This window comes from Hoplias malabaricus, chromosome 6, assembly GCF_029633855.1.
Source record: "Hoplias malabaricus isolate fHopMal1 chromosome 6, fHopMal1.hap1, whole genome shotgun sequence".
Classification (NCBI taxonomy): Eukaryota; Metazoa; Chordata; class Actinopteri; order Characiformes; family Erythrinidae; genus Hoplias; species Hoplias malabaricus.
In genome coordinates, this window is record NC_089805.1 from 18,727,562 (window position 1) to 18,743,941 (window position 16,380).

Genomic DNA, 16,380 nt, shown 5'->3' on the forward strand with positions numbered 1-16,380 from the left:
ATTTAAAATAAATAAAATAGTATGATTTGAAAATAATCAGCAAAATGCAAATATCAATACATCAGTTGTACTTAGGTACAAATAACTAGCTACTACCCACTTCAGATTACCTTATCATTCATGAAGTTTGGCAGACACATTTACCCAGAGCAACTTATCATTTAAATCATGTTTCAGAGCAATTGTAATGTCAACGGACCCACGGGTATATTATGGTGTTTATGCCTAAATTATGAACTGAACCCTAGTCTGTTGTGTGGAGGGCAACAATGTTATGTACTAAACTACACTACTCAAATGATTTCTCTGGTTTCCTAAACTTTAGACAGTACTGTAACTACTACAGTGAAGGAAGATGAATGTATGAATGGAGGCTAAACTGTGATACTGATAGAGAGTTTGTTTGTTCATATCCTACCTCTTCAAGCTCTGCAATCTTCTCCTGGAGGTCCACTCTTATGGTATATTCTTCCTCCCACCTGGTAGAAAAAATTCCCTTGTTTTATAAACATATTTAAACATAATTATGAATGAAATCCAAACAGTGGATATTATATTATCCCTTTGACTGCCTTTATATGCTCTACTTTTTACAGTTTCATCATACACTCTTAAAAATAATGGTACCACAAACGGTCCTTGTATTTAGGTACAAAAATAAGGATTCTGAGTGATACTGCGAAGAACCACTTTTGGTTCCATAAAGAACCATTTTTGTTAAAGAGATACATGAGTGCAAAGGCCCTTTTAAAGGTTTAAAGAAACTCCCCTTAATGTTAAGGTTCTTTACCAATTTAAAAATGGTTCTTTCTGGAAATATTGTAATTGTTCTATGGCTTCACTCTTCCCCACTGTTGCACCTTAATTTTTATGAGTGTATGCTCCTGCAGTTTAAATTAATTATGATCAATGATTATTGTAAGTTATCTATTGTAAAATATTAATATTTTTAATGGTCACACTTTTAAAACTCCTATAAACAGGAGTAATTTGTCTAAAATAATGTAAGTAACCTAGTAGTTGGTGTTTTAGTATTATTAGTAATACTTTATATTATTATACTGTTATTTACTTTTATAGTTTTGATGTTTTGTGTTAGCATTCACTAGTTTACCCTGTATTACCCCCACACTCATAAACAGAAGATGCTTTATATTGTGTTCCTTAGTGGCATCAATTCCAAGAAACAAGATATTAATTGTAAGCATGCTATAGATTATAGTTTCACCAACAGCACAGGTAAAAGCCATCAACAAACACATTTAACTGTTAGGTTCTACATTCTACTTAGTTATTGTGGCAGAATGCAGACTTATTGTAATGATCCAGCATGACGTATAAATCCTTCAGTATCCTTCAATAGAAAAACTGCTACTCATGCAGATGATGGACCAAACTTCTTATTAACACCCATACGTTTCAAGGTATTTTTGTATACATAGGTGTCTTCAGACTTCTGGACATAAAGAATAAGTCCAAATGTTTGTAAAAGAACTTTCTAACTTGCGAATGCTACTATATGGTGCAGTCATTGTGGACACAAGTTGTATAATCTCCATAGGAAGCTCTGAAGCAGTTGCACATGAGCCTAAGGTATCTATGCCCAATCAACTCATACCAGCACAACACACACACTATCATCACGTCACTGTCACTGAAATACTGAGAGTGACCCATCAGTAAAAATCATAACTGCTCTGTGTTGGTCCTGTGGGGGTTACACGTATATTAAGCTGGAGTGGTGGATGTTTAGTTTTGGATCACAAACAACATCAGTGCCTGTCCTCATTAATGTGCTAATGGCTTAATGCAATCAAATCTTCATAGCAATGTTCCAAAATCTGGCAAACTGTAGCAGTGGGGGACAAACTCTCTACTAATAACATTTTTAGAAGAAATGCTGGATGACCTGGTGTTGAGAAACACTTGGGTGTACAGAGTAAATATAGATATAAATAAAGACACATCATCATATTTCTTAAATATTACAATAAAACCTAATTATGGCACTCTGCACTGAATTGTGGATATTAGAGAAGCTCATTCTGGTTTCAGAGTACTTCTGAAACCAGAAGTTCCAATTTCATTACCACACAGTGTCCTATGTATGTCATGAAGAGAGTTATGTAATGTCTAAGGACAATGTAAGTCTTATAAGTGGAGGCACCTTGAAATAAAACACAATGCAGGAGAGGGTGCCACACTATTTAATCACTGTGGAGGACACTGGATGTGAACAACCTGCTCATCTGAAATGGAGTGTATTATTATCTATTTCGTAGTTTTCTATGCAGTAATAGCTTAGGCTTTAGATTAGATTCTGTGCAATTTCTGTGAAGATTTGATTGCATTAACCCACAGGGGCATTAATGAGGTCAGCTGATGATGTTGGATGATTAAATCCATCCCTCCAAAGGATACAGTTCCATAGTAGAGCTGGAGGGTATGGCCAAAATTTATTCAGCAATATATTTCTTAATTTGGATTAATAGGATATAATTCCAATATCCATAAGAACAATAAAAAAGCCACATAAAACTCAATATTAACATTTTTTATTTAAATTTGTGTGCAGTTAACTGATGGCAGCACCTTTTAATGAATATCAATAAGTTGGGGATACTGTTAATAATGCATATTGAAATATTGAAAATGTGTTTAAAAATGTTATATTGCGATATACACCAATCAACCATAACATTACAAGCACACCCTTGTTTGTACACCCACAGTCTGTTCTCTCAGCTCCGCTGACCAGACAAGAGCACTATTATGTTCTACAATTACAGACTGGACCCTGTAAGTAGTTCTGCCTACGTTGTAACCCCCAGGGTGACCCCTCAGGACACTCTACAGGACCAGCACAGGGCAGGTATGATTTGGGTGATGGATCATTCTCAGCGCTGCAGTGTCACTGACGATAGTGGTGGTGTGTCTTAGTGTGTCTTGCTCTGGTATGAGTGGATCAGACACAGCAGTGGTGCTGGAGTCCACTCACTGTCCACTCTTTTAGACACACCTGCCTAGTTTTCCACCAGAGAGAGTAGCTCATCTGTTACTGCAAAGTTTGAAGTATTTGTCCACTTTTCCTACATCAGTGGCACAGGACGCCATCCACAAGACACTGTTGGCTTGATATTTTTGGTTTGTGGACTATTCTCAGTCCAGCAGTGACACTAAGGGGTTTAAAAACTCCAGAAGCACTGCTGTGTCTGATCCATTCATACTAGCACAACACACACTAACTCTCCACAATCAGTGTCACTGCAGCGCTGAGAATGATCCACCACTCATATCACACCTGCTCTGTGGGGGTCTTGTGAGGCTCCTAATCATTGAAAACAGGGTGAAACTAGTCTAGCAAAATATGCAGAGCAGCTTACGGAGTCCAGTTTGAAACTGTAGAACTACAAAGTGCTCCTGTTGAAAGTGGAGCTGAGAGAAATGACAGTGAGTGTAGAAAAAATGTGATTATAATATTGTGGTTGGTTGTTGTATATTGATATTGAGTTATTGTCCAACCTTATTCCATATCCCAATGCCTGTGTATTCTATACTGTTCTTGTTTTATTTCCTGACATTGAGCAATGTGACCTAAGCTCATACATATCATCTGTAATGTTAATGCTGTTTTAAGGAGATTATATTGTGATTGCATCCCTGTGTCAATAACTGGCACACCTAGCGGTGTCTAAACTGCAAAGTAATGGCATATTGTATCATTTGAAGAAAAAAACGTGTGTGTGTGTGTGTGTGTGAGAGAGAGAGAGGGAGAGAGAGAGAATGAATGAATAATCATTCACTGGTGTGCTGCATTGCAGATACTGAGGCACAGGGAGAGGATGTGGAAAAGAGGTGTGTGCGTGTGTGTGTGTGGGGGGGGGGGGGGGGGGCTGCTCTTCTGTGCAAAGTGACTATACTTCAGCCATTACAGATCAGTGTAGCAGAACTGAGACCCAGGCCAGAGGGCAAATCAAAGTCATGAGGTCACATAATATGAAAAAAAAAAAAAAAACAATTACAAAAATTATAAGGGATTTAAATGAAACCTGGATTCAAACATTTTCTTCAGTGATTTGATTGAGATTTTTTTGTGATTACACTTACTCATATAACCATCGAGGGCACTTAGATCCACTGATCAGCTCCTTCTGGCAGTCCCTAGATCAAGGCTAAAGCACAGGGGTGATCGTGCCTTTGCAGTCATAGCCCCTAAACTATGGAATGTTGCTACTATATGTTAGGCAAGCCCCTTCATTGCTGGTTTTTAAATATATATTTTGGATTTTTTTGGCTTTAATGTAGTTGAGAGTTATGTTGGGTTCTTGTTTTTGGTTGTTTTTATGTACGCTTTGCCTGTATATTACTGGACAGCACTTTGGTCAACATTTGTTGTTTTAAAAAATGTGATTTATAAATAAAATTGACATTGACCAGAGAGTAGCCTAAACACAGGGTCACTTTTTCAGACAAGGATTAAATCTAATGTAGTCATAATAATTAAATTTTTGACTTAAAGTACAATATTCCTAATATCAAGTTCATTGCTCTTTAAAAGGTATGTGATTGCATTATTATGCTGTGGAATAAAATGGTTTTCAAATGACAATAATATTATTTATCACAATTATTTCTGGAACAATATTAATCAGAAAATTGCCTAATGTGATAGGCCTGTCTCCAGTCAGATGGAGTAGTTGCATTAAAGTCCAGGACTAGGATTGAGCCCTACCTGCAGAAATCACATGGGGGAAGTTTCTTAAACCCAGGCTAGGCTTAAACATACAGAGCTGGTTTCCCAGACAGGGATTAAGCTTAGTCCTGGACTATATCCTCCTTTCAATGGATAATTGAGAGTCACAATCTGTGCAGTCACCCCACAACGCTACTCTTGCCAAACACAGCTCTATATAGAAACCAAAATGGTGGAAATTTTTTTTGTGCAATACAGATCCTTTTTTTCCTCCAAAGATTATTTTAAAGAACCATAATATGTTGGAACTTAATCATAATGAATAACAAATTAAGAATTAGATTTTTAAGTTGTCCTACTTGATATCTACTGCCTTTACATTTACAGAACTCTATTTTTTAGGTGTAAGCATAATGCAACTCTAAGTGGGATTTTTTTTCCTGGGCTCCCCTTATAGCCCCTAAAATCAAGGTGTAAGGGGAGGGAAAGACATGCTTTCCTACCCTCTTCCAAAATGTACATTGTGCAGTGCTGAGCCAGCAGTAGCAAAGACAAAGGCTCTATTCTCCATGTATAAGGTCAGTGAATCATCTCAGTGATTTTGAATCTGTAATTCTAAAGTAAAAATATAACATAGTGTTGCTTTAATCTGTGTCTATTCAAGCACAAAACATCAAAACAGGCTTAAATTAGCTCCTTCAGCATGAGTAAAGCTTAAATGAACACTGGTTTAGGTTAATGTATTTAGACCCTTTGTCATCATCCCTACTTCTGGAGATCTCTTCCAAGAACTTTCAAGTCCTTAACCTAATCCATCTAATCTGAAGAAAATTTGAAGGGCCATGTATGGTGGATTAGTGTTTGCTTAACCCTTCAAGGCAGCTAAACATGCACAAAACACAGACCTTCGTTTATACTCATCTCGCTCCCGTTTCACCTTGGCCAGCACGTTATAGAGGGCCCGGATCTCTGGGGTGATGGTGTCAATTTGAACCCCTACCCCATCCGGGTGCATCCATGACACGCCAGGCCCCGACACCCTCAGATCTCGACCAGCACTGAATCTCCGAGTAGGGTTATAAGACCAAAGAGTGCCAGGAAGGAACCGAGGCGGGAGGTTTGTGGATGTCCCAATGCTGGTCCCGGTGCCAAAATACTTCTCGTTAATGTTGGTAATGCTCTTGGAAGCAGGATCACCAGGTGACAAAGGGCTGGTGGGAAAACTGAGAGCCACGTTGAAGTTGGGGTCTGGGGTTAAGAGACAGGTTCGAGATTTTCCGAGATTGGTCTTGTTGAGGTGCCCAAGCGGGGGGACTATGTTGTCCAGTGTCGGCGATGATGCCAGGCTTCCAGGCAAACAATTGGCATTCGGTATGGGGATCAGGTCCGGCCTGGCCACCACTGTTTCCAAGAACCCTGTTTGGACCCCTACGTCCCGTGTAGGCACCTTTTCAGTTTGTGCTTCCAGGGCGTTCTGCAGCTGCTTTTCCAGTGCCTTGTTGCGGCGCTCCAGCTCATGTACCTTAGCCAGGAAGCAACGAAATCGGAGGTTAAGGGCCTTCAGGACGCTGATGTTGGAACCCAGGTCATTTCTCAATGCTGCAGCAGCTGGAGGAGCAGGAGGGCACCGGTGCAGGTACGGATGTGCACCATGAGGCCAGGTGCCTAAATCCAACCCAGAAAGGCCTAAAGTGTCTTGACCGGGGATGAACATATGCTCACCAATGATGAAGGGTGGCTCAGATGCGCCGTATAGAGACTCCCCGAAAAGGCCAGTATCCTGCAGACCGGTCACTTGATGCTGCTGCTGCTGCTGGACCGGGATCGCACTCTCACCCAAGACGGGATTCATTCTAGAGGGAGAAAAGCTGAAGTGCTCGAAATCCGGCATTTACCTCTGAATGAAGCAGAGCTTTCACTCCCGTAATGCTTTGAGCAGGTAGGCTCCTTAAGGTGAGGAAATCTTCAGCCTCAGACACAATCCGATTAGTAGACGGGGAAAATTAGACGTTGACAAAGCACATGCGGAAAGGACACGAGTTTGTATCCCTTTTCTTCTGCAGTTATTAGTATTGTTATTGCTTTTTAAAGCTGGCTTTTTATTCTGTGCTGCTTAGACGGACAAACGACAAGAGTAACTGTAGCGCACTGACCAAGCTCTCAGATACACAAACGTCAACTGCGGCTTCGGTTACCGTACGTCATGAAATATGTGCGCCAATAAATTCATATTTCCCCACAGTAAAACTTGAGACTGTAAAAGGATGATAATAGCACAGTGACGCTGAGTATTGACCAACATGGGGTTTTGTCGTATTTTTGTGACTGGCCTCATGCAGAGAACTGTTTTTTGGGAATGTACGCGTACTTGATGGTTTACGGTAGCAACAGCATAATACTGACGTCAGCGACCACAATAAACAACGCAGTGGCTGGCAGCGAGAGCCGGTTCGGAGATAATCATGCACGTGCATGGTGGGCGGATTATTTTGTTGAAGACCAAATGTTATTTGTGTTTTCAGTAGGTGTAGGTATTTTCTGCCATCATCTCGAAATAATATTATTACAAATGCCCAGTGTTTTACATGCGTCTTTCATTTAGAGACACCCTGTTTTTTATTTATTTATTCATTCATTCACTCATTCATATAGTCATATACACAAATTGCACACGGTAGTAGTGTTTTTATGCTGGAAAATGCACTATTAAAAATAATAATAATTATTATAATAATCTTGTCCATGTTCGAGTGTCTCTACATGGTATGGGTGTTCATCATAGTAGTAGCACACTGCTATAACAATAATCACTGCTATAATCATTACTGTCTCATAGTGTCACAAATATTTTATTTTTTCAGACAAAATAAACCACTCTGTTAAAGTCGATAAAATATACCTCTAAGGCATGGTAGAGGTACATTATAGGTCACTAAAAGTACCAGCTGTGTAAATACAGGCACAGCAGTGCTTTTAAAGTCCAGTTGTGTTCCCTAAAGGTAAATTACATTCTCTTCTCCAGAAAAAAAAGGAGGATATTTGTAATCTTTTCTTATACAACTACGTAAAATAAAATAAAATTTTATAAGTCACGGAGATGACAATTTTAAAATCTACATTTATAATAGAATAAGATACAATTATGTTTCCTAATTAAAAGGTACGAATATGTACCCTTGATGATACCACCACAGTTACAATTATTCTAACAGTGTTTGGACAGTTTTCGAAGTCTCTGAGAAAATAATTAGGCCTAGGAATACAAATTGTAAAAGAAAAAAACTTCTTAGCTTTCAGTTGAATTCAGTGTAAAAAGACTTTATTCCAGATATGTTTGGAGCATTTCTGTTGATCCATTCATCATGAATTTTTCACACAATGTGAAGGAAAAGCTGTTGTAAACAAAAATATCCACTAAAAAGATGCAGATACATGTTTCTGCCATATTTCATTTAGCTACCTCATTTTAAAACACCAGACACTCTATCCACTCTGTGAAAGTGTTGGGACTAATGGATCAATAGAAAATAGCGATTTTTTTTTGAATGATGGCTTTGTGAAGACTTTGCTGTGCTCTCCCTGTGTCTGCATGGGTATCCTCCAGGTGCTCAAGGTTCTTCCAAAAATCCAGTACTGGCAGGTGGATTGGCTATTCAAAAGTGTCCATAGGTGTGAATGTGTGGTATCCTGGGATGGACTGCCATGGATGTGTTCCTGCGCAATGGTGTGGTTACAGAAAATGAATGAATGAAAGAATGTATGACCAAAACATATAACCTTGTAAACTGCCAGCACATATCACAGAAATTTGACTATTTTTGTATTTAAAAATAGAAAATGATCATGCATTAAGAAGTTAGAGCTTCCCATAATATTTATTTTTATTCATTTATTTATTGTTATATAGCACCTTCCTTATATAGCACCCAAGGATGCTTTTACAATCAACCTTGCTCAGACGCCATACCATGCAACACTCGGTCCACACAAACACTGGGGATAAGATCCCTTTGAACCTTAGCTTGGATTCTTATTGAGGCAAAATACAAATCTAGCTGAAGGCTGGAGTATATCATTGTTTTTAGTAACTAGGAAATAAAAACTAGTTTTGAAAAATGTCCAACCAAAATATACACTCTACCTTTAGTCCTGCTTCCAGTTCCACCCTCAGAAACAACTGTTCACTGCCTGACAATAGAGAGAGAGCATTGGGTGAATGAATGTAATACATTGTTGTCTACTTCTGTATTTCTTTGCTTAGTAGTAAACCCCAGGACCCTGTAGTTGTGTGAGAATGACACTACCTGTTGTGCCAAATTAATACATTAGTGAGTGAGAAAGTTAGTTATTTACATAATGAACATGCTAGCCCTCCATACCACTCAATTTCCTGGTCGCTTTTACGGAATAGATTAGGTTTTCAGTGTAATTAACAAACACGGCTTTTGTGTGTGTAGTGGCGTGTTTTTATGTTTGCGAGGACCAGATATCCTCGCAAGGATAGGACTATCTCACATTTTGTTGTACTGTCAGGACACTTTATTGAAAACTGGTACTTTCATGTAAAAGACTGAACAGGTTTATTTTTGGTTAAGATAGTTGCCAGACCGCTTACCGTGCTGGCCTAGAAGAGGCATTTTCTCTTACTGACTGATTGACTAACTCCTGATGTTGAAACACATATGTGCAAGTAGGAACTGTTAATTCAGTTGTGTTTCACAGAGAGAACTTAAAGGCTAAGCACCACCTAATGGATCTCCATGAATATGTCACATTATTTTAGTTACTGAAAATATATAATTATGAATTAAAATGAAAATAGCATGCTTAATTTGCTTTAAAACTGATGATTTTATTAAATTGACGGAAAAACCCGAGCTCGCTACAGAAATTCTTGAACGCAACTGTGTGATGTCACTGGTGGACAACAGCTGAACAACGCCACATTAAAGCACCGTTATGACTGACTTGGACTGCGAATTTTCTAGTGCTGGTTCTTCAGATTCCGATGATACTTCTGAGTTTGTTGAAGAAGATTAACCTGAAGTGAGAGTGGGGGTGAGTGGGTTTTATAACAACGAAATTAAACTATTTAGATTTGAGCCACAGGGAGAAGAATTTGCACCTGAGAGCAACAAACAACCAGACCCAGTCGTCAGGGAATTAAATATTTTGAGATCTTTGGGCCATTTGTGCACAGGTGTCCCACTGTACATTGAATTATTGCAGCCAAAAACACACCTTTTCATCATTTTGCATTAAATTAAGTGCTACTTCTAGAGTTGTTGTCCACAATCTACGTCACATGCAAGACGCCTATTAGAGTTTCCGAACACCGTTGGGGGTGGACCAACTGTCTTTTAAACCGTATTCCTTGAATTAGTAAAAAATAACATGTTTTCTGACTATCAATAAACACAAGTTAGAAACTCAAATTCCACTGTATTTATTTCTTTGACACTTTCATATAGCTGGTGCTTGGCTGTGTTTGGCGCAATACCATGCACATTGGTTAGTTCAGAAGCTCAGCAGGACAGTTCGGAAATTATCAACCTTTACACACGTATTATATCTCACAGAGAGAGGAAGACTATGGCGTTATTTTAGTGTCACAATTCTACATGAGTTTGTGTGTGGATATTTTGAGCTATTAAGAAAGTTTCTGCGCACACACAGGGATATTGCAGCATGCACGTGGATATTTTGAGTGAGCAACGTTTCTTGAACGCACACTCCAACTTACACCATCTTTCTCTCCTGTCCTGTGCACTAGATGTGCTCCACACTTATAGCTATTACAAAGTGCCTACGTTTCAGCCAATCAGAAAGGACAAATGATAAGGGTAATTTCTGACAGCATGGCTTGACCTCCAATCAGAGCCTGAAGCATGGTAGTTTGAAAAAGATGGCTTTTGAATGGCCGCCACAAAGCAGCTTTTCATAGCCACGCGTAAGTAATTAGTCCTTGATTACAAAACAATTTCAATTTGTTTACTACTTTAATTAATTCATATTTCAGTCTGTAACTAATTAGCTTGCTAGCTAGCTGTGTACATCAAGAGTTAGATATGGTAGTTAGACATATAGTACGAAATGTGTCTTCCCCATTTAACCATTGAACACACACACATGCATGCACTAGTGCACTAGAGGCTGTGAACACACGCACACACAACTCCCACCGCCCCAATTTTCCTGCAGGTCGTGGTAATTTCAGCCTTTTTCTACAGCGACCATGGCTGCCCACACTATACCAGTATATTATAGTATAGTTTATAGTACACAATACTATATTCTTGAATGGGCATTTAATAGTACTGTTTTTGACATATGTTAATAAATGTTTGATGGCTGCCAGCACACCAGATCTAATTTATTCACTCTTTATGATGTAAACAAAGTTTTTAGAGTGTTTTGACATGAAATGTAGAGAAACATAGACTAAGATTTATTTACAGTTGTGGTGATAGGAACCAGGAATCACAATGTCTGCAATGAAAATAAAGCCATTTTATTTACAATCCAAAACCACCAGTGAACCTACACATATCGTCATATATGGAAGATGCTTGAGTACAGAACATTATACACCAAACCAGTCTGAATGATTAAATGCTGATAATTAAATGCAAAAGCTTTTAAAATGGTGTAATTCACCTTAATTTGATGTCTGTCCATCTGACCAGATATGCTGAGACAGCAGCGTATGGAGGGACATCTGTCCAAATTACAGTCTGCCTTAAGCCAGCAACCACTGAACCTTGACAACCTGGAGTTCCTGAGCTGTCACAAGCTTATACTATTTGAATCATTTTCTGATCAGATATTATAGAAGGACTACAAAACCTTTATCATCTGGTCAAATCTGAAATTGATGCCAGCTCTATGCCCAGGGTAGGACTGGAAACAGAAGTCAATCCAGGTGCTGGTCATCCAAAAATTTGTTTAAGAAAGAAAGATTGAAGATTTTGCTTGACACACATCTGCCAATCTCCTGCATGGCCAAGTGCCTTGGTGTTTCAAGAACGATAGTTCATAGAAGGATGGAAGAATTGGATTTGTCTGTGAGGGGATCATACAGCGCAATAGGTGACCAAGAGCTTGACAGCATGATTTCATCTGTCAAAACTCAGATGCCACATGCTGGATATTGCATGGTTCAAGGGCAGTTAACTTCAATGGGCCACCATATTCAGTGGTGGAGAATGATGCCATCCACACATCGGGTTGATGCAGCAGGGATCTTGTGACAGATCACACAATTAGTATGTGTTGTGCTATTCTGTGACAGGCCCCCTTTCCTTTGTCCATGTTGATACCAATCATAAATTGATAAGGTATAGTATAATACTCTGCTGATACAGTTGTCTGTTTGAATAGGAGTGTCAATTTGTGTTGTGTTTAGAAGTTAAGTATGTTTGAAAGAGTAAATTTTGGGGGTGAGGTTTTAATGTTTAGAGAAATTAAAATAGGAAGCCAGGTGGATTCATTTTTCCTAAACAGGCACAACATTGTCATATTTGGTGGAGTAGATGGCTATTCAAGAAAAGTAATTTATTTTTCTGGCTAATTTGACTGGCACATTTGAGCAGCTAAATGTAGGTTCACAAGAATGTAGGAATTCTTAATTGAAACATAATATTTAATTTCATTATAAAATATAGATTTTTCATTTTAGATAAAGATGTCAAATATTTCATGGTGTAATATTTCATTTAATTGTAGATCATGTAATTGGGTGCTGCAAATAATAACAGAGCATTATCTAATATAATAACATAATGACAGCAAGAATAAAGTTACACCATTGTTTTTCTTGTGAAAGTTTGATGTGTCACATGACCCTCTTCCCATTGAAAAAACAATGGTTGGATCCAAAATGACCGACTTCAAAATGGCCGTCATGGTCACCACCCATCTTGAAAAGTTTCCCATATACTAATGTGCCACAAACAGAAAGTTAATATCACCAACCATTCCCATTTTATTAATGTGTATCAATATAAATGGCCCACCCTGTAGATGAAGGGGAGAGACTTGAGGTACACCTAGATTAAGTTTATTCTCCATCACTCTGGGATTTAGTCATCCATTAAAATAGATTTTAACAGATAACCCTTAACAAGGACCAGAATAAACATGCTAAAGCTTTCAAGAGTTTGAGGTAGGACTGCTTAATAAGACGTTGTGTCACGACTGGACAGAGAGTTTATTAACACAAGTCCAAAATAGTAGTCCAATACAAGCGGGGTTCAATCACAGAGAGCAAAACAGAACTTTAGGGACGTACCCAAAATCGAAGTCACAAAACTGACAGAGTCCAAAACCAGAGAAGATAAACAATACCAAAGGAAAAGGCAAGACACAGAAAACGTGAAGACGAGCAAAGGGTAGGCAACGAGATATCAGAATAGACAGGTTTTAGAGAACGCTTTGTATGCAAGGATAAACCACGACAATACTCGGCAAGGGGCTAGATAGTGGATGGAGTTTATATAGGAGTAAAACAGGTGTGCATGATTTTGAGTTCTGGTGAATCTGACTGTGTAGTGTCATGTGATTGTGTGGTGCATTCTGGGATATAGATTTTTGAGATAAGTCCTTTTTGAGAAGCAGGATTAGGCAAAGCTGTATTAATAGGAGTAGCAGGCGTGACACGTTGACAGATCTGGGATTTATTTATTTATTTATTTTTTTTTGGGGATCAAATTATTGGTGGGGACAATTCAATAATCTTTGGATATTGGTGGGGACACGTCACTTTCGTCCATGCTAATTCTACACCCTTGTGTCTTCAACTATCCATAAATCCATTGATGTCGCTATAAGTTTTAATAAATATTTATGCTTTTCCTGGCACACAATATTCACTGGCACAAAATTCAAACAAACACACAAAAAACTTTATGCTCTCACCTGATCCTCATCCTCAGTCTCATCAGAAGACAGTTTTCCTTTGCATGGCTTGATATGCATTGCCAGCATCTGTAAAGGCAATACTTCATTACACTGATAACGTAGGAGGTAAATTCTGGCAAAATTAAAATTGAAATGAAAACAATAAAATGAAAATGCAAATAGCGTTTTGCCATTTATTTTTCCAAACATGTGCACAAATATCATGACAAAAGTAAAAATTAAATGAAATAACTTCATTAGCAATTTTCACTCGAGCATGGGTTGGAGCTGACAAAAATAATTTTAAAATTAAAAAAGCTTTTTGTCATTTCATTTTCAAAACTATGCTGGTATTTTATGGTCAAATCTAAAATGAAAAAGTTAATGAATAAAAGAAAATTCAAACATCACTTTGGCTTTGTATTTTCTTCATGAACTGGATAATAAGACTTCAAATTAAAATTAAATATGTATTTAGCTTTTCATTTTCAACTGTAGTATGCAACAAATATGACAAAAAGAAAATGTAAAAATAAATGTCAGAATGATGCTTTAATGCGATGCACTCTGGGATCTGCAGTTTTTTACCTACATCCACCAACAATTTCCAATCTTGTGCTTTGCCCCATCTACCAATATTTATAGCCTGTGCACACACTCAAATACATTCATCCCTCACGCACAAACCTAATCACTTTAGTACTACAACCACTCATTAATGCATTTACGTCTCAGTCTTTGCTGTCCAACAAACATGCTAAAACCCTTAGCACCTGATTATGTCTCCATGTATACCTCCCCTGAGACAAACTAACCTTACAAGTTGATAGAATATGTTTCAGCATGCCAACCCCTGTACATAATCTAAAACTAGGGTGTTCACCTATACGCTGTCCAAGATTTTGTGGAGTTGGAAGGACATCATAAGTTGTTCCAAGCAAAAACTTAATACGACTTGCCTCCATCGCCCACAACGCTTGCCATGTGATCTTCCGCTTCTCTAGTTTCTCCCAGCTTAGCTACTGGCCTTGTTTTGCCTGTTATGCTGCTGCCGCGCACTGTGCCATCCTTCCTGATCGCAAATAAATCTAGTCATCATTTGCCTTCTCTCTGGTGATGTAGCTTTACTAAATGCTTTCCACTCATCCGCTTGCACTTGGCCAATCACACCCCTTAGCTCTAATGAGCTCCTGGCTACCTGCACTGTCACTCGTGGGTTCCAATTCCTTCCTGCTTTTGTGACTGGCGCTGCTGCTTTAACCACCGCATCCTTCAACCCTGACAAAATCATCTCGTGACTCACCTTTGCACATTTAAATTCCTCAACTAAACTTGTGAGTGGTAGCTCCAGTACCACTCTCCAACACCATGCCACACTACTTAAACACTGTGGCACCCCTAGCCACTTCCTTATAGCCTTGTTCATAACCCTTTCCATTCTCTCTGTGTTCAAAACGTCATAAACTGTCAACAGCCATCTAATATGAGGCAATAAGCCAAAGTGCAGACACCACAATTTCAATTTCCCTGGCAGACATGATCTATCAATGTTATTAATAGCCTTCACCAGTTTGGCCTGTATCCCACAACTTGGTCAGTATCATTTAGCATTGCACTATACCATCTGCATAAACTATTCACTGGTCTCTCCAGTACTGTAGGGATCATTTCTCCTTCCATCCAAAAATTTTATTGTACAAATTTTCCTTTGACAATCGACAGACTTCTAGACTTGCTCGGTTCAACTTTCAGCCTAGCCAACCTTAGATTATCATTTAACTTCCCCCAGCAACCGCCGAGTGCAAGGCACAGTAGTTGTCAGAGTAGTCATATTGTCCATATAAGCCCTGATTGGGGGAAGACGAGTACCATCATGCAACCTTTCCCTGCCTACGACCCACTTAGAGGCCTTGATTACTACCTCCATCACCATGCTTAAATGCTAATGGTGAAATCATACATCCAGCCATTATATCTATTTCTAACCACTGCCATGACATAAATTCCACAAAAGCAAAGTTGACTGACTAACAAGCCTAATAACCTTATCTGGCACCTGGAAAAATTCAAAAGCTTCCATACCGTGGAAATATTACACGTTTGGCTTATTTTCGTGTACATTATCTCTATGATCATTATCTCTGTGTCATTTACACTAGTCAAAATGTAATTAAAGATATCTCAAATTGTTATTTCGGCTAGTCCAAATATAATTAGAAATATCTTAATTTAGAATTTTGCCATAAATGAATTGCAGATGTCTATAATGAAAAATCCAGTCACACGATTTAATGTTAATGGCTTGCCGTACTACTTCGCGTTGTCCCTTCTCTGAGAGAATCACGGAGGACGTACATTGCAGGAGAGAGAGTGTATTGTTTTGCACTAGGGACATTCCGAAACACTTAACGTGGCTCGATGGATGAAGCAGACGCCCCATGGCTTGGTGAGGCAGACCATCGAGACTGACTGTGTATGGCGATCGCATGAGAAGCAGGGAGGGTAGCCACGCCCACTCCACCCCACTGCTAATCAGCATATATTTGCATTTTGTTCAGCCTGAAAATGAAAAGCAGACAGTGAAAAGGCAAAGTGGAAAATAAAAAAGAAATCAGCAGTAGGTGGCACTTTTCGTTTTCATATTCGATTAGATAGTGAAAAAGCCTACAGAGAGGAAAACGGAATCTTAACTACACTAAGGCCAGATATGGTGCTGTACTCTGAAAGTAAATTAATAGTTCATTTCATAGAGTTAACATTTGAAGATGCAGTAGACAAAGCATTTCAAA

General features: G+C 38.7%; 1 protein-coding gene and 1 long non-coding RNA gene across 4 annotated transcripts in view; both read right to left on the bottom strand.

Annotated features, from left to right (window-relative positions):
- iffo1a (intermediate filament family orphan 1a) overlaps positions 1–6,919 on the bottom strand; it is a 33,913-nt gene extending 26,994 nt beyond the window's left edge. The window contains exons 1-2 of one of the 3 annotated variants that reach the window (XM_066675022.1): positions 5,599–6,919; positions 419–479 (exon numbers count right to left, since the gene is read on the bottom strand). In XM_066675022.1, the coding sequence (XP_066531119.1) occupies positions 419–479; positions 5,599–6,584 (1,047 nt within the window). In that variant the 5' untranslated portion in view covers positions 6,585–6,919. The remainder of the gene's footprint in view (positions 1–418; positions 480–5,598) is intronic. The other 2 variants (XM_066675021.1, XM_066675023.1) reach the window with 2 other exon arrangements.
- A 649-nt stretch (positions 6,920–7,568) lies between these two features.
- LOC136700341 (uncharacterized) lies at positions 7,569–15,553 on the bottom strand. The gene is made up of 3 exons (XR_010803723.1): positions 13,610–15,553; positions 8,835–8,881; positions 7,569–8,407 (listed from the first exon to the last, which is right to left on the bottom strand). It is a non-coding gene; the product is annotated as an uncharacterized lncRNA (long non-coding RNA).
- Between the last annotated feature and the right edge of the window lie 827 nt (positions 15,554–16,380).